We start from the raw sequence: 19,777 nt of genomic DNA on the forward strand, positions 1-19,777 counted from the left end.
ATATAGTGCCTTTCACATCTATCTATCTATCTATCTATCTATCTATCTATCTATCTATCTATCTATCTATCATATAGTGCCTTTCGCATCTATCTATCTATCTATCTATCTATCTATCTATCTATCTATCTATCTATCTATCTATCTATCTATCTATCTATCTATCTATCTATCTATTATATACACCCTTTCATTTCTATCTATCTATCTATTATATACATCCTTTCATTTCTATCTATCTATCTATCTATCTATCTATCTATCTATCTATCTATCTATCTATCTATCTATCTATCTATCTATCTATCTATCTATCTATCTATCTATCTATTGCAAGCAATCTTTGCTTCCATTTGGGAGACGGGTGTCATCCCATCTGACTGTCCTTCCTACCTGGATTGACTGGATTGCAGCAACTACAGGGTTACACAACTACACTGCTCCCGGTGCCGGGTAAGGTCCTTCCTAGGGTCGTCTTCAATAGGATCTGTGATCACTTGCTCACCTACCAGTGACCGGGGCAGTCTGGATTTTTGCCCAAGAGGTCTACCATCGACCGCATCCTGGCACTGGGAGCTCTACTGGAGCGCAAATACGAATATCGGCAGAGTTTCTTTGCAGCCTTTGTCGATTTTCATAAAGCGTTTGACTCAGTTGATCGAGCTGCCATGTGGGACATCCTGAGACTTCATGGGATCTCCTTGAGGTTGCTGGATATCATGGCCGGCCTGTACATTGGTACTGTGAGTGCTGTGCAGAGTGGAGGCAGACCCTCTGCATTCTTCCCAGTTGATTCTGGGCGGTCCATCAGCGGTGTGTTCTGCTCCTACTCTGTTCAATGATTGCATGGATTGGGTGGTTGGCAGAGTTGTGGGGTCCAGCGGCTGTGGGGCATCTGTTGGTGATCTTGACTTGGCAGACGATGCTGTGATCTTCGCAGAGTCAATGGAGGCTCTGATTGGGGGTCTCGAGAGACTGAGTGAGGGGTCTGAGTGTCTGGGCTTGTGAATGTCCTGATAAAAACCAACATCCAGGCCTTTAATGACCTCTTGGGCACAGCCATCAGCAGTGTGTCTATCTGTAGAGAGAGTGTTGACCAGGAGACCATAGGTGGTCATGAGGTCGCTAGAAAGGGGTGTGTGGTGCTCCTGATATCTCAGCAAAAGGATGAAGGTCCAAGTCTTTAGAGTCCTGGTGCTTCTTGTTTGCGAGTCATGGATGCTATCCAGTGACCTGAGATGAAGACTGGACTCCTTCACATGTGTCTCTTCAGAGGGTCCTGGGGCTCCGCTGGTTTGACTTTGTGTTGCTCACGGAGTCCCGAATGAGGCACATTACCTGCATTGTGAGGGACTGTCAGTTATGGCACTATGGCCTTGTGGCGCCATTACCCAAGGGTGATCCGGCTTGCAGGACCCTCATTGTTGAGGACCTGAGTGGCTGGACCAGGCCAAGGGGACACCCACGTAACACCTGGCTGTGGCAGATTGAGGGTCATTCCTGGATGGTGGGACTGGACTGCGTGTCCACTTGGAGGGTTGCCAACCAGGTTCCTGAACTATTTCTTCGCGGGGTGAGTGTGGCAATGCGCTAACAGTGCATGCTCCCCAACCTCACCTGACCTGATCTGGTAGCATGGTGGTGCAGTGGTAGTTTGCATTCTTGATGCTCCCTGTGTGGGGTCTGAATGTTCTCCCCATGTCTATGTGTGTTTGCTTCGGTTTTCTTCCACAGTACAAAAACATGCAGGTCAGCTGGATTGGCATTGCTAAATTGGCACAAGGGATGGACCATCCAGGTGTTGATCCTGCCTTGTCCCCAGTGATTGCTGAGAGAGGTTCCAGGTACCCTGCGACCCTGCCCTGGATAACAAGTGTTAGAAAAATGGATGGATGGATGGATTATATATTAAACAACTGCTCCAAGTTTGTCATGACACACACTCACATCTTGCTGTCTCCACTTTACCAGCAGCCTTTAAGTCTGCATGTTTCTTCATTTCTGCACAGGCTCCTGAAGGCCCCTTAACTTGCCACCACTAACACCAAGACAGCTGCCATCTTGTCCCTCTTAAATGGCACAGAGTGAAAGTTCACCCCGCCAAACATGGCGCCCCCTGCAAGCCAAGGAAGTTGACAACAGAGGAAGCAGGGCTGACAGATGGAAGGACACCCTGATGAAGGATTCAAACCATGGATGAGAGGTCATGTCGTGCAACACCTTCTAGGCTCAAATGGGACTTTACAGCTTCATGGATGGGGGCAGCACTCACCCAATCCAGACCCCTTGAGCACCACACATTCATGGTACACTCACCTTGGCACTGTTTTTCCCCAGATTAGTAAAGTTCATGGTCCCAAAGGCATCAGTGGGCACTTTGCGGGTGTGTGTCTTTGGGTGCCAGTCATCACTGTGTGGTCCCACATAGTTGAAGGCCTCCGCACAGTGAATGCTCTTCGTGTGGCCACACTTGCAGATTTCTGTCCTAAAAAAATTAAAAAACAGAGTGGAGCTGGTGATGCTGATGTATTGTGGGTAAAATGTGAACACAGGATGGCTCCTTAAGGGCGGCAAGTCAGCAATGAGAGCACAACAGCTTTATGGTATAGTGCCCTCCCAGCCTCTCTCTCTGCTGATCGCCCTATCAAGCTGCTCTTCACATACAAAGAGATTGGACAAATGCATTTTCATCCATCCATCTCCTACTGCTTATCTGGTTCCAGGTTGCTGAGGCATCAGTCTAAGCAATGTGTCCTAGACGTCCCTTTTCCTCCCTAAAACAAAGTGAAAAAGGATGCTGAAGACAACACCAAAAAAAATGGAAAAAAATACATTTTGTTGCTATCCGGAAACTTGGACAATGCAAGATGTGCAACACTGTCCTTTAATATCGTCTGTCTGACACACAGGCAACTGCAAGGCCACGGTATTTCCACCTCTGAACATGTGAGGGCGCTGTTGGTAGCACCTTCTTCTGTTTTACTTCCATGACAGGCCAGCCTGCTCGGAGAGCAACTTCTCCTAACCATCCAACAACAGTTTGGTGACCAACATGAGGGAGCACCGGGCCATAAGGCAAAAAGTGCCAACTAAGCAGCTCGGGGAACAAAACATCGAAATTTGGGGTCCATGGCCAGGAAAACTCCCCAGACCTCAATCCCATTGAGAACTTGTGGTCAAGAGCCGGGTGGACAAACAAAACCCCACCAATTCTGACAAACTCCAAGCATTGATTCTGCAAGAATGGGCAGCTGCCATCAGTCAGGATTTGGCCCAGAAGTTGATTGCCAGACAGCCTGCCAGGGCGAATTGCAGAGGTCTTGAAAAAGAAAGAAGGGCCAACACTGCAAATATCGACTCTGCGCCACATAAACTTCATGTCATTGTCAATAAAAGCCTTTGAAACTTCTGAACTGCTTGCAGTTCTACTTCAGTACACCACAGAAACATCTGACACAAAGATCTAAAAACACTGAAGCAGCACACTTTGTGAAAACCAACACTTGAGTCATTCTAAAAACTTCAATCTTTACTCTTCTTTGTGTGTCTCACGCTTGCACTTCTGTTTTCGATTGCAACACCAGTGCCAAAATGACCAATCAGTTTGCTTGGGGGGACGGGACATACACACACACACACACACACACAGACCTTATAAGGCATTTCATTATATAGCAGATATTCCCAAAATAGCAAAATATGAAGTGTTGGTTATAATCAGAGACCACCAGGTGGTTCACTGTCTTATCGGTTACTCTCTGGTCTGGGTTGGTCCAACGTGGACTTTGATCCAGCATGACTGGTCTGAATGTGGCCACAGAGGGAGGTGGTCTTCTCCTCCTCCATGGATGGAAAATGGCAGGGAGAGACTTTCTTCGCTACGCTGTCTTTTTCTTAGTTCAGTTTCCTGGCCATAATTCCCAGATCAATGGACTATCATAGTGCAAGGCGACTCCCCGCTTCATTCCAGTCTTGTTTCAATGCGACTCGGCCCCCATTCTCTCCCTAGCCAGACTGCCCTTTCATCTCAGCCCACCTATGTTCCCTCTGGCTAGCTGGCCAGTCAACTGCTGCTTTGTTTTATTTGATAAATGAACTGGTTTAAGCATAACATAGAAGTATGAAGACAATTTTACAAATAAAAACAATCTATCATGTTAAGAATCATGTTACACACACTAAGAATTCAAGAATTTTAATTTAATCAGGTACCCCCAAATTATAAAACCAATCACAGAAATGGATTCCACATACTCTGAAACTTCTATAAAGAAGAAGACAATACAGAAATACATGTACCGTATATACTTGAGTATAAGCCGAGCTGAATATAAGCTGAGGTACCTAATTTTACCTACAAAAACTGGAAAAACTTATTGACTCGAGTATAAGCTTAGGGTGGGAAATGCAGCAGCTACTGGTTAGTTTTAATAATCAAAATAAACACCAATAAAATTACCGTAAATTAATTGAGGCATCAGTAGGTTAAATGTTTTTGAGTATTTATTTCAAAGAAAAACAGTAAACTAGTTCTGTAAGTGGAGAAGAGGGTCAACAAAAACAATATGGTATCTCTGTCACTCGCTCTCTCTCTTGCATGTGTGTGTTTAGGTTTAGGTTTAGGTTTCTTTATTTAGTCATGTTTACACAGGAAAACATGAAATTTGCCTTCTCAGTTGCATCTAATAACAGGTAACAGACAGAATGAAATAAAACAGACAAATAGAAATAAGAAAGGTTAAGGTAAGGCAGTTAGATAAAACATATTTATACCAAAAAAAAAAAGGTAACAGGATATATATCAAAACCTTAAACATTATCTCCGATATTTCTTAGTGAAAAGCCGTATGGCACTAGGAAGAAAGGAGTTTCTGGAGCGATTTGTGTGGGTTTTCAAAGTGTGTGTGTCTCTTTCTCGCGTGTGTGTGTCTCTCTCTCTCTCTCTTGCACAGTAGTGTCTCTTGTGTGTCTCTCTCTCGCGCTCTCTCTCGCTCATGTGTCTCTCTCTCACGCGTGTGTGTGTCTCTCGTGTGTGTCTCTCTCTCACGCGTGTGTGTGTCTCTCGTGTGTGTCTCTCTCTCTAGCGCGCGTGCGTGTGTGTGTGTGTGTGTCTCTCTCTCTCTCTCTCTCTCTCGTGCTCTCTCTCTCTCGTGCATGTGTGTCTCTTGTGTGTCTCTCTCTCACGCGTGTGTGTGTCTCTCGTGTGTGTGACTCTTTCTCGCATGTGTGTGTCTCTCTCTCTCTCTCGCTCATGTGTCTCTCTCTCTCGCACGCGGGTGTGTGTGTGTGTCTCTCATGTGTGTCTCTCTCTCTCGTGCATGTGTGTCTCTTGTGTGTCTCTCTATCACGTGTGTGTGTCTCTCTCTCTCTCACGCGTGTGTGTGTCTCTCGTGTGTGTCTCTCTCTCACGCGTGTGTGTGTCTCTCGTGTGTGTCTCTCTCTCTAGCGCGCGTGCGTGTGTGTGTGTGTGTGTGTCTCTCTCTCTCTCTCTCGTGCATGTGTGTCTCTTGTGTGTCTCTCTCTCACGCGTGTGTGTGTCTCTCGTGTGTGTGTCTCTTTCTCGCATGTGTGTGTCTCTCTCTCTCTCTCGCTCATGTGTCTCTCTCTCGCGCGCGTGTGTGTGTGTGTGTGTGTGTCTCTTGTGTGTCTCTCTCTCGCTCGCTGCACAGAGAATGCACAGGGAGAGACTGAACACATGCGGAAATCATTGGCGCACACAAACCAAAAGGGAAACTGGCTTGTTCGTATACTGTGGGGCAGCAGGACCTGACTTGAATATAAGCTGAGGGTGACGTTTTTCAGCACATTTTGGGTGCTGAAAAACTCAGCTTATATTCGAGTATATACACGATAATAAGGTCAAAGAAAAACATAAAAAGTTCATATTCATGACATCTGTGACCCCAATTTGGACTTACCAGGTTTAAGAATGTTATGAATTAATAGCACAAGGCAGACTGTCAGACCCCTTGTATGTCTCTCATGTGGGGATGCCGGCCAGCAAATCAGAAGAAGGAAACAGAAGACTGCACGCAGCAGGGGGCGCCACGTCTCCCTTCATTTTGCACTTCACAAACTGACAGGCAGTCACTCATTAAAAATATGCTCCAGACCGCCTGCAGGGGGTGCACTATACTATAGGCTGCTGTTATAACTGTCAATATTTTATATAGCGCCTCCCATGGATGACACGGCAAGATAACAGACGTGTCCTTAAAACATTTTATTACATCTGTGTGTTGTGCGGCCCATAACTCTCTGAATATGTCCTCACAGGTGGCGCAGTGGTAGTGCTTCTGCTTTGCAGTAAGGAGACTGTGGAAGATTGTGGGTTTGCTTCCCAGTTCCTCCCTGTGTGGATAGCGCTTTGAGTACTGAGAAAAGCGCTATATAAATGTAATGAATTATTTATTATTATTATTAATTTCCCCTTTAAGACCCTGAACCCATAAATACCCCTCCCTCAAATTTCCCTCAGTTGAAACAGAACTTCCCAAAATGCTTTGATTTTGACAACTCAGCCATACACCCTATGCTTTGTGCCTTTAACCATGAAAGGCACTATATGAAGGTGCCCTGACGCAGTCTGCTCTTCTGTGTTTATTGAGGTGACGATGCCATCGATGTGCTGCAGCTGGACATCTGTGGAGTTGGACGCTTGTTAACTATACATCCGGCTGAGTTCAAGTTTATGGACCTGGTAAGAGTAACCAATTGTCAAAAAAGTTCCCATTAACATCCACCATCCCAAACTGAAACTTCCTGACTGGACTGTCTGGTCTCCCAGACAAAAGCCCCTTTAGCTTGCCATCAGGCTCCTCAGACATGACAGCCGTGCTGACCCTCCCTGGACTTTCTCCACAAAAGCCGTTACATACCCTTGAGTGGTCGCCACCTGCAGATTCTCCACATAGTAGATGCACTGCTTCTTGCAGATGTTCTCCACGATGAAGGCAGCATTGTTGTATTCCTGAAAGAAGGAAGTCAGACGGGTGCCCTTTGAGAAGGCGGTGTGCACCAGCTGGCTTTCCACTACCTCCTTCTCCATGGCTGTCTGTCTACTAATCTCCCACCCTGTGCTCTGCTCTTCTAATGCTGAAAGTCGGGCCAAAATAACACCAGCACGATGACGACAGCAGTGGCGGTGGGCGGTCAGGGTGGAGTGCATCACTCCGGAGCTGCCTCTGCTTTAAGTGGTTTCTGTCTATCCTGCTTATAGGTCTGCCAGAATCCCATTAGTGAGCGAATTAGAGCTGCTGGTGTCTTTATTACACATTATGGCTCCCACCCGGACCGCCCACAAATACCAAGTATAATAAGTAGTTTGATTTTCCATGTAACATTAATGAAGCCCCTTTGAACTTGGTCAGTGTTACTGACCTGCAGGGAGTTTGTGGATTGTTTCGAGAAAGAAATGAGCCAGGCGAAGACTGATAGATAGGAAAGGCACACATAATGAATGGAAGTGACTGGGAGAGGGTACAACCAGAAGTGGAAACCAGGAATCAAACCTGCCGTCTGTTGTCAGATCACAAACCGCAAGCCTAAGAAACAGAAACCAAAAGTCAGGAACTGGGAAATCTAAATGGCAACAGTACACACACACACACACACACACACACACAAAGGGGTTTTATTTAATCATCTGCAAAACTTGGATGTTGATGCATCTGATGCACCGGTATTTATAATGGCATGCCAATGATGTTCATTGGGGCAACCTCTGTAATCGTGCTCTGTAACAACGATCATTGTGTCTTGATGACAGCAGTGCAGCACAGCAGCACTCTGGGAGAAGAACATGGCAAACTCTCCTAGAAAAGCCATGTTGCTCATCACTTCTGAACCACTTGCAGTAGATCAGTGTTCTAAATGCCCTACAGAGTGTTTCTCAACCACTGGGTCTGTTGCCGGCGAGTCGTGAGTTGCTATCTTATATGTAAACGTCTACACGTGGAAGTGTATGTATGTCTGTCTGTCTGTCTATTTGACTGGCCCGGATGTGAGAGTTGGAGTCGGGGTAAGGACTCCACCTCCGAGGATATTCAAGCGAGGCGAGCAATTCAGCAAAATGAAACATCCGAAGAAAGACTCACTCGCTTAGCCACTAATACAGAAGTGGGGCGAGCACATTGGCAAAACGAAACCTTGGAAGAACGACAAAGTCGCTTAGTCGCTAATAACACAAACGACGCGAGCACGTCAGCAAAACGAAACCTCCTAGGAGAGAGATGTTCAGAGTAGTTCCTTTCAATTGCCTGACATCTCTACATTTCAGTTTTTTTTCTGACGATTTCAATCGTTTCTAGGACCCCGGGCTTTTTACAGCACGGGCCTACACAGCTAGTCTTATATATAAACGTCTACGTGTGGAAGTGTGTGTGTCTGTCTGTCCAGCCCGGAAATGAGAGGTGGAGTCGGGGTAAGGGCTCTACCTCCGAGGATATGCAAGTGAGGCCAGCACATCGGCAAAATGAAACATCTGAAGAGAGCGTCACTCGCTAATCCGCTATTACACAGAGGAGGTGAGGATGTCGGCAAAACGAAACCTCCGAAAAAAGACAGTCTCTTAGCCGCTAATGCACAAACGATGCAAGGATGTGACAAAACGAAACCTCCTAGGAGAGAGAGGCCCAGAGAAGTTGCTTTCAATTACCTGACATCTCTACATTTCAATTTTTTTTTCTGATGATTTCAATAGTTTCCAGGACCCTGTGCTGCTTACACAGCTAGTTGTTTATACTGGTAGTGGGATGTGATGGCTTGAAAAGTGGGTTGTGGCAAATTGCGGCAATTCGATTCCCATTCAAAAGATTGTCACCAAGGGGGACCCAGTGGACAACGCTCTGATGACCATGCTCAATTTGTCAGGTGGGTTGCAAACAAGTTCATATGGGGAAAAAGTGGGTCACGACACCAAAATGTTGAGAAACACTGCATTGAAGTACACCACCCAGTACTGATGTATTGTCACTCACAGGCCCCCAATTCATGTAGGTCATTCTCTCCAAACTCTCCAACAGTGACTATACAGTCTCTCAAACACCCCAGCAGAGACGCACGGTCCTTTAGATGAGCCCATTCCTTACTTAAAGAGAGGGCTATCATCCTACACCCCCACCACTGTCCAGTGGTCCCAGGCAGATACACACATTCACTCACTGTGATGATTCAATGGATTCTAGATTATCTGCCAATTCACCTAGCTTGGTGTCTTCTGCAGACTTAACCAGCTTGTTACTTACAGTTGTGGGAGATATGGGTCCCTGTCCCCTATGGGTTCTGACACCAGGAAAAACATTAGAATTAATTTTAATTCTTCCAATAATGTGCACAAAGTACCTCCACCTCCACAATACACACAAATCTACAATTATAATGACACTAATAATCAATCACAATCCTCCACTCCCAGCAGCTCCGTTACACACCCTCCCAACTGCAGCTCTCTCTGCTGGGGTTTCCCATAGTCCTTTTATATTCCTTGACCCGGAAGTGCTTCTGTCCATCATTCCATGTGATTTCATAGCATTTCCGGGTCAGATGAAAACTTCTTTTCTTCAGCTCAGAAGTACTTCATTCCTTCCGCCCTCGTGATTAGGGAGTACTTCCGGGCTATAATAAAAACATTCGTGCCTCCCTGCAGCAGCCCCTGGCAGCCCCCACGGTATCCAGCAGGGCTATGAAGCCGAACTCCATTGTCCATGATGCCCTTCTGGAATTTGGGCCACCTCCATGTTGCAGGGAACACTCCATCTGGCGGTGTGGGGGTATTGGCTGGGGTAAACTGCCGGCCATATATCACACAGTGTATATTCCTATTCATATCATTTATGTATACTAAAAACAGAAAAGGCACTAGCACTGACCCCTACTGGATACCACTCTGAGCATCAACCAATTCTAATATGGTTTCTCACACCATCACCCTCTCTTTCCTGTGTCTGAGCCAATTTTGCACCCATCCACACCCTGACCTCCCACCTATTGGTGGTTGATTCCCAGCCTCTCATGTGGTCCATTATCAAATGCTTATCTGGTCCAGGGGCCTCATGCATAATGCTGTGAGTAGAATTCACACTAAAACATTGCGTACGGACACAAACGGAAATGTGCATATGCACAAAAAAATCCAGATGCATAAATCTGTGCGTACGCCAACTTTCACGTTCTTCCACTACATAAATCCCAGTCAGCATGAAAAGTAACGCACATGCATGCGCCTGCCGCCCCACTCAGACTCCTCCCAGAATTACGCCTCTTTGAATATGCAAATCAATATAAATAGCCCCTTATGTTTTGTGTTCTGTGAAAAGACAATGTCAAAAACACAGGGGAAAATAGAAGAATTTCTGCGAATACAAAATAGAGGCGAGGAAAAACGTACTATTTGTTGGTTTAAGCAATGACATAAACAACAAAAGGAAACTGATTGAGTAACAGAGTGGCAGAGAAACTCAAAAATTTAAGTTCAGAAAGTCACAAAGTGCCTGAAATAAATAAGAAGTGGTCAGATATCAAAGTCAGAGTGAAAAGGCGATGTCGTAGCCCACCGTCTGAGTGTCATATGGAAGCAAATTAGTGTACAGAGAAAAAAAAAACAAAATAGGGACACAGTTGAAACAAATGTCCAAATGTCAACTTTAATCTCGAAATTTCCACTTTTATCACGTAGTTTATTTTGTCATTAAAGTAGAACATCATAAACGTCATCTTAATATCGTTTAATTTACTAGTTTCTCAGATCCCATCATAACTAAAGTAACACGTTAAATGCTTCGTACTCTATGTGTTTTTTTATGCGCTCTATGTGTGTGATCACTACGTGCTTATTAAACGGGGTTTCTCTTCATCCGACAGGACACAGAATCCATTATATTCATGATATTACAGCTCTCTGAATAATTTAAATATTAAGATGTATACTTGATATCATTTTCATAATGACAGGAATTAAAGCATGTATTAAACATGGGGACATGGTGGCACAGTATTAGCGATGAGCTGGCGCCCCATGCAGAGATTGTTCCTGCCTCCCACAAGATGCTTGCAGCCCCATTTGCGACCTTCGATGAAATAATTTATTGCAGCAGTACTGTCTCTTTCAAACTTACTAACCTCCAATTCCTGTCCTTCCTTTTCTTTCTTCAAGTAATTAATCGCCACACAATCAGCTCTGTAGTAGATGTCAAGCCATCTGTAAGCTGAAACCACCGATTCTTCAAAACTTTTATGGAACATTGAAATATCTTCGTAGTACATGTTTAATTATTCCATCCATCTATCCATCCAAGTCGCGTCAGTTCCAGCAAGCACACAGTGCGAGGCAGGAACAATCCCTGAACGGGGTGCCAGTTCATTGCTAGTGCTACGACACCGAGTCCACACATTTAATTGCTAACAATATATATTATTTAAATGAAGTTTAAAATTTATCTTTATAATGTAATAAACATACTTTACTGCATTTCATCTTAAAATGGTATCAAGAGCTCCAAGAAGATAGTGCTTGGAAATCTAAATCGACTTAGAAGCCAGTCGTCATCATCTGTAAATACATTCTTTATAAAGTGGCTCAGGTTGTGCAATATTATAACTGTAGTGCAAGTTTGCAGTGAGGTGATTGTACTTATAAGTACAAACAGTTCTACAAGGAGCACTTGATGGACTGCTTGAGTCCGTTTAGAGCTCTTGGGATGAAATTGTTTCTGAAGCACAAGTTCCCTGCAGGAAAGGCTCTGAAGAATTTGCCATACTGTGTGGAAGAAGTTCAAATAGACTGTGTGCATGGCTGAGTCAGCGTGTGCTAAATGTTGCATTCTGATAATCCAACCAGCTGCTGTAGAGCTGTAATTCTACACTCAGATACAATGGGTTAAATACTCAGTGGTGCACTGAGAGTAACAACGCTAAAGCAGCTATAGAGTTTGGCCATTCTGTGCACCATTATATGGTTAACAGGTTGATTACAATCATATACCTTAAACTAAAAAACAATATGCATTAATTTCAGTGTACTTGATAAAGCCGCGTCAGGGATATGAATCTAAAAAATAAAGGGAAGCCACCCAGGAAGAGTAGCACTGCTGTGACGCTGGGTGCCACCAGTTTGCAAAACCGAGCAGTGTTTCAAAACCGAGCAGAGAATGTGTGTATGCCAGAGATTGAGCTGGCATGAAAATGTGTGTGGCTTTACGCCATGTTAGTTTTTATACATCGTGATGTGATCGTGGAAATGGGCGTACACAACATTTTTGTGCATATGCACCATTTATACATGAGGCCCCTGGTGATTTGTTTGATTTCAGCCTACTTAATCTACGCTGCTCTTCTCCCTCTACAATTTTCAAATCCCTCACTATCACCTTAGTAGTCCCTGTTACCACTGGGAGGTTATTTACTTCCTCACATGTGAAGACCACAGAAAAATGTGAGTTTAGAGCATCTGCTGTTTCACTGTCTGTATTTTTTAACTCCCCTTTACTATTCCTGATGCACTTCACCTCCTCCTTGACTTTTCTTTTACTACTAAAATCTCTTTGGCTCATCTTTCGCCTTATCTGCCATATTCTTCTCTAACTGCCTTTTAGCTTCTCTAATATCCTTCTTAATGGTTGCCCTCATGTGTTTAAGTGCCCCATAATTAACATTGGAGTCATCAGTCTCATATGTCTTATTCATCTGTTTTTACCTTTGTAACCTCTTTTTAACTCTTTAATAACCCGCTGTGGAGTTTTTTTTTTTAAATCCTACTAATTCCAAATTTAGGTATTTACCTGTCCAGCATTACATGTAATACATCTTTAAACCTGTTACACTGCTCCTCAAATGACTCCGCACTTAAAAGCTTATCCCAGTCCATCCTTAGATTTTTCTGCATCTGCTTAAAATTTACCCTTAACCATTTCAGTCTTAACATCTGCACTCTTCCAAAACACTGAGAATTGTATTATATTGTGGTCACATGACCCTATTAATCCAATCTCCACAATAACCTCAATTCTATCCTGATTATTACAAATACTAAACACAAGCAGGCTTCAGCCAGTGTTAATGCAGTAGTTAGCTAGGGGGTCTTAATACTCCAGTTTTTGTCTTCCTCAGGTGCTTTGGCAGCCTCTAGATGTTTGAAGGTGGAAGGATACAGAGGTCCTCAATTCAAAAGTCCCAGCAGCTGTGGTGCTCCAGCGTGTCTGGAGTCCAGCAGTTGCAGGACTCAAAATGCCTATTTAAGATAATATTGTTTTGGTACAATAAACCAATCAGATTTTGACTAGGAGCACCAATGTCACATATATCTTAGAAAAAGTTGTTGGGGACAAAACTTGGGCGGCACGGTGGCGCAGTGGGTAGCGCTGCTGCCTCGCAGTTGAGAGATCTGGGGACCTGGGTTCGCTTCCCGGGTCCTCCCTGCGTGGAGTTTGCATGTTCTCCCCGTGTCTGTGTGGGTTTCCTCCGGGCGCTCCGGTTTCCTCCCACAGTCCAAAGACATGCAGGTTAGGTGGATTGGCGATTCTAAATTGGCCCTAGTGTGTGCTTGGTGTGTGGGTGTGTTTGTGTGTGTCCTGCGGTGGGTTGGCACCCTGCCCTGGATTGGTTCCTGCCTTGTGCCCTGTGTTGGCTGGGATTGGCTCCAGCAGACCCCTGTGACCCTGTGTTCGGATTCAGCGGGTTGGAAAATGGATGGATGGATGGATGGGACAAAACTTTATTAGCATTTCTCCTGGTAGAGCTCAACAAAAAGTTTCTCATAGTTGGAGTATAACAGGAGAACAAAACCCAGAAGAGAACAATGAGGCTGAATGAGGACCATAGGGAGCAGGTGAGGAGGAAAGGCTGGAGAAGATGAGTCTTTAGATTTTAAACAGATGGAGATTATTATCTATTATATAATACAATGCTACTGTCCGTGTGTTTGTCCAGTCCCTCCAAACAATCTGATTGGTCAGTTTGGCTTTGATGGCTCAGTGGTAGGGAGGATGACATGATACTTTAGGGGGGCTAATTTCAATTCCTGCTTGTGACAATTGTATTTATTTTCACAAAAAAGAGCTAAAATAGAGCATTTCAATGACAACCATGTGAATAACTTAATAAATGACTATGGGTCACTAAATTTAAGTGAGGTGCTATCTGAGTTGCCTTCAAATACAGGAAGTATTTACAAGAATACCAATGATATTTTCATAGCAGATACCATTAGTGGACATCAAAAAATGGACAGAAGGTGACCAAGAGACATGACAAAGCTTAAGAAGAAGGCTTTATGACATCGGGCTTGAGAGAAGGAACTCCAGGCAAGAGCAACTCAGACACATGAGGATACTGAGGAAAGGTGTAGGAGGAATGCTGAGGGCACATGTAGGGCAACAGATATAACAAATGTTATTAAGTTTATTCTATTCCCTGTCTTTGATGGGCAAGCATAGCTAGTTATTTATAAAATTAAACTATTAATTAGTACAGTGGATCTCAGTCATTACTTTAAAATAAATTCTTCAACACAGACATGGGAACATGGTTGGAAATTTTTTAAGGACAAATTGTGCACAAATAAGCAAGGAACCATACATCATGAAATAAATGACCAAATAGATAGATAGATAGATAGATAGATAGATAGATAGATAGATAGATAGATAGATAGATAGATAGATAGATAGATAGATAGATAGATAGATAGCATAGTTGGCAGGATTAGATAGATAGTGTAGTTGGCAGGATTAGATAGATAGATAGATAGATAGATAGATAGATAGATAGATAGATAGATAGATAGATAGATAGATAGATAGATAGATAGATAGATAGATAGATAGATAGATAGATAGATAGATAGCGTAGTTGGCTGGATTAGATAGATAGATAGATAGATAGATAGATAGATAGATAGATAGATAGATAGATAGATAGATAGATAGATAGATAGATAGATAATGTAGTTGGCAGGATTAGATAGATAGATAGATAGATAGATAGATAGATAGATAGATAGATAGATAGATAGATAGATAGATAGATAGATAGATAGATAGCGTAGTTGGCAGGATTAGATAGATAGATAGATAGATAGATAGATAGATAGATAGATAGATAGATAGATAGATAGATAGATAGATAGATAGATAGATAGATAGATAGATAGATAGATGGCAGGATTAGATAGATAGATAGATAGATAGATAGATAGATAGATAGATAGATAGATAGATAGATAGATAGATAGATAGATAGATAGATAGATAGATAGATAGATAATGTAGTTGGCAGGATTAGATAGATAGATAGATAGATAGATAGATAGATAGATAGATAGATAGATAGATAGATAGATAGATAGATAGATAGATAGATAGATAGATAGATAGATAGATAGATAGATAGATACTTTATTAATCCCAAGGGGAAATTCACATACTCCAGCAGCAGCAGCATACTGATAAAAAAACAATAAATTAAAGACTGATAAAAATGTTGGTATAACAGACAATACCTTTGTATAATGTTAACGTTTATCCCCCCCGGGTGGAATTGAAGAGTCACATAGTGTGGGGGAGGAACTTCAATGTTGTACTTCAAGACCTGACACAACAAGTATCGCTTGTGGGCCTAACGATTAATCTGGAAAAATCAAAAATCATGCTAATCGGTGCATGTGTCCCACAATGATGGCCTACTTAAGATTCCAATAAAATAACAGTGGGAAGTCGGGCTTTTCCTTATGGGGTCCCAAAGTCTTTCCTCTGCAGGGCCACAAAACACTAAAGACTAGGCACTTAATCTTCTGTATACTTTACTGGAAACTTGTGCAGCATTCAAACATTCAATTCCATTTAGTTGTAATAGAATACCGTTAACATTTGTGGCTCAGACTCTAATGATATAATGGCACTTATTATTACCCTCACTCTCTAATCATCACTTTAAAATTTAAAAACTGAATACTAACTTTTATTATTTATATTGCACATAATGCAGCCTTCATTTAGATTAGATTAGATAAACTTTATTAATGCCACAGGGAAATTCAGATTTACTGAAATTCAATTTTACTGCATCATGCTGCCGGGCAGCCCACTTACTGATCACCCACACACCCGAAGGAACTGCTTCCACCAGTAGAGTGGAGCTGCAGACCACCACAGCTCTCCTGTGTTGACGAGCCAATCAAACTGCACACATCTGACGACTTGTAGCTCTCCGTCATGTTATATGACACACCCAGTCATCTGCGGCCCATTTCAAGGTGCACCAGGTATGTCCTTCTCATAAATTAAGGCTAGAGCTGTGCGAGGGTGGGAGCTGTAGGAGACCCATCCCGGAGCTTTTCCTATTTAAATCATGTGACATAAATATGCAGTCCGATTTGCTGTTGTCCAACATGCAAGACTGGAGGGAGCTTTTTGGACTCTTATGAAGTAAGAACCCAGAGGAAAGAAAAGGTGTGACACAGTCATGTACTAAATGAATAGAGGAAGACCCTGCTGATGGACACTGAATTCACTTCTGTTTTGGATTGTGGAAGCCCCATCTGTTATGTTTCAGTGAGGATTTTCACCTGACTGGGGTTTCAAATTTCTCATTTATGTCTCTTAGTTTTTTCATTTTTTTAATGTTAACTATTATGAGTTTGAGAGTTCCCAAGTACACAAGTCCAAAACAATTACACAACTAGCGCACTAGAGGGAGAAAGACCAACAAAAAACCCAGTCTAGTAACACAGAGGGCCACATAGAATCTTTATAAATAAAATGATTTATTAACACAAAATCTGCGGTGGGTTGGCACCCTGCCCAGGATTGGTTCCTGCCTTGTGCCCTGTGTTGGCTGGGATTGGCTCCAGCAGACCCCCGTGACCCTGTGTTCGGATTCAGCGGGTTGGAAAATGGATGGATGGATTAACACAAAATTTATTAGCACAAAAAATCAGCTCTGTGGAGCACAAAGGCAAAAAGCAGTTGTCAGCAAAGGCAATACAAAACAAATAAAGCACAATTTGAAATCTAAAGAATGGTCATAATACAGAGCACAGAGGTCAAAAATCCAGTAAATAACAAAGCACAAGAAAATCACAAAACCAAGAATTCATCACTCCCGAGCACAATCGAATGAACCGTAAGGGACTCTGGGTAGCCCCCACCTTAATAGGGCTAGAAGCACTCCCTTGTTGTGAAGGGACCACACACAAAACACAAAGAACATCATAAAAAACTCATAAACAAAAGAAACTAAATAATCAACAATGTAAACATAAACAATGAAAAAATGCACATAAAAATGATGTTTGAGGGGAGTAACCCTTGCTGAAATACATTAACAGTGTTGATCATTTAGTTTCGATATGTCTCTGTAGGTTTTTCCATTTTCTTTGTGTTTTGTGATTGGCTACCCAAGAGGCGGGGCCACCTGCCCATCACCATCAAGGGCCTTCTCTCAGCCCTATAGAAGCAAAGTAAGCTTCTGTTGTAACTTGTTACTGATTGTCAACCATTCATTGCATTACTTTCCTTCCTGTAATGCGCTGTCATGTCAGGTAAGCACTACCACTATACGGCAAGAAGGGGTTCTGTTGCTAACAGTATCCTCTCCTTTTACCACTATACGGAGAAAACACACAGTGAGGACACTTCTGTGATATCTGGAACAAGGCCCGCCTCTTCCGGTCATTCAGCCATATAAAGCAGCGACCCGGGAAGGTGGCGTCTCGTAGTTGACCAGGACCTGAGTCTGTTAAGAGCAACAAAGCCAAGGGAGAAGAAAGAGCCAAGATTGCGGGAGGGACTTTTTGAATTAAAGACAGTGCTCTTGACCAATGAATGACAGGAGAGGCGGGTCTTATAGTCAAAAAGCCCTTCCTGTGAGTCATTGAATTTATTGTTTTCATAGCTTATTATAATTCAGGAAAATAGCACTGTAGCAAACATGACTGTAAGAAACATGTGGATTACACAACATGTAATGTGAGATTTTTTTTTTTGCATGGACATTTTTTCACAACATTTGCCACTCACCAGGGTTAGCCACCCATTGATCCCATTTAAGCAAATCACTCTTATTTACTTTCTCCAAGAAAGGATAAGATTAAACATTTTTCTCAGCCACCACTATGAAGTACATGCGTTAAGTAACATATAAGCAAAAAAATCCTTTTTGGAGTTCAACTCCATGTCTTGGTAAGGTTTTAGTAGATGGGTGACTTCACTGGCCTTGAACTTCCAAATACTGTAAATGTTTAATTAATAGATTATACACTTTCAATCACATACAAATTCAAATTCTCATATTTTTAAAAATGCTAACTTTAAAAAGAAATAAAAATTATATTAAATTTCCAGTAACACCATTTTAAAATTATTTTGCTAATAGATAGATAGATAGATAGATAGATAGATAGATAGATAGATAGATAGATAGATAGATAGATAGATAGATAGATATGTAAGGCACTAGATAGATAGATAGATAGATAGATAGATAGATAGATAGATAGATAGATAGATAGATAGATAGATAGATAGATAGATATGTAAGGCACTAGATAGATAGATAGATAGATAGATAGATAGATAGATAGATAGATAGATAGATATGTAAGGCACTATATAGATAGATAGATAGATAGATAGATAGATAGATAGATAGATAGATAGATAGATAGATAGATAGATAGATAGATAGATAGATATGTAAGGCACTATATAGATAGATAGATAGGTATGTAAGGCACTAGATAGATAGATAGATAGATAGATAGATAGATAGATAGATAGATAGATAGATAGATACCAGCCCAGCACACCATAGCATGCAAAATAGATAGACAGAACTTTATTTGTTCTCAGGGGGAAATTTGGCTTTTTAGGAAAGCTCAATAATTACGTAAATAAATAACATTATTATGGTATAACAAACAAAAAATTCCTTTCAAATAAGCACCAGAATGACTACCAAGAAAGAAAACTAAAAACAAAGAGATCTTCCGACTTGGCAGTCCCAGTAAGGCGCTATACAGGCATATTGCCGCTGGTACAAAGGACCCGCAGTTGTGTTTCTTGACCCAGTTCTGCTATATAATGTGTTGGCTGAAAGTCCTCAATGTTGGTGTGTCACAGGGAGGATGTGCAGGTTTATTCATAATGGCACTCAGTTTTTGGCTTCATTGTCTCCTCCTTGACTACCTCCAGCTGGTCCAGAAGGTGTGCCATGACTGACACTACCCTTTTGATAAGCGTGTTGAATTTGTGGGTTCTCACTTGAACTGATATTACCAGCCCAGCACACCACACTGCCCATCCCAGATTTGCAGAACATCTCAAGGATGTCACTACCCACATCAAAGGGCTCATAAATAAAAAGAGTCTGGTCTGCCCTTTCTTCTGCAGTTCATCTGTTTTGCAAGGCCAGTCCCACCTGTCACTGATGTGGATCCCCAAGTGCACCACCTCTACATCCACTCCCTGAATAGTGAGCAGACACAGAGGTGAAAGGAGAGGTTGAGGAGAAAGTCAATAGCCATTCCTTTGTTTGTGTTGGTGTTAAGTTGCAGACAATTGTCAAAGTTCTCCACCTGACTCCACTCTTCTGTTTCATCTGCTTTGTCAATACACCCCATAAGTACATAATCATCAGAAACTTTCTGCAGTTGACACAAGCTGATGATTTATTTATAGACTGAGGTGTGCAGAGTAAATACAAAAGGAAACAGGACTATTCTTGAGGTGCTTCAGTGTTGCTCACAAACTTGACCCTCACAAATGTTGGATTGTCCCACAGATAG

General features: G+C 42.5%; 1 protein-coding gene across 1 annotated transcript in view; it reads right to left on the reverse strand.

Moving 5' to 3' along the window:
• Positions 1–7,048, reverse strand: part of LOC114656470 (transient receptor potential cation channel subfamily M member 2-like) — a 57,678-nt gene extending 50,630 nt beyond the window's left edge. Inside the window, exons 1-2 of the mRNA XM_051930461.1 lie at positions 6,879–7,048; positions 2,317–2,485 (exon numbers count right to left, since the gene is read on the reverse strand). Of these exons, the coding sequence (XP_051786421.1) occupies positions 2,317–2,485; positions 6,879–7,048 (339 nt within the window). The remainder of the gene's footprint in view (positions 1–2,316; positions 2,486–6,878) is intronic.
• Between the last annotated feature and the right edge of the window lie 12,729 nt (positions 7,049–19,777).

Source organism: Erpetoichthys calabaricus, chromosome 8, assembly GCF_900747795.2.
Source record: "Erpetoichthys calabaricus chromosome 8, fErpCal1.3, whole genome shotgun sequence".
Lineage (NCBI taxonomy): Eukaryota > Metazoa > Chordata > Cladistia > Polypteriformes > Polypteridae > Erpetoichthys > Erpetoichthys calabaricus.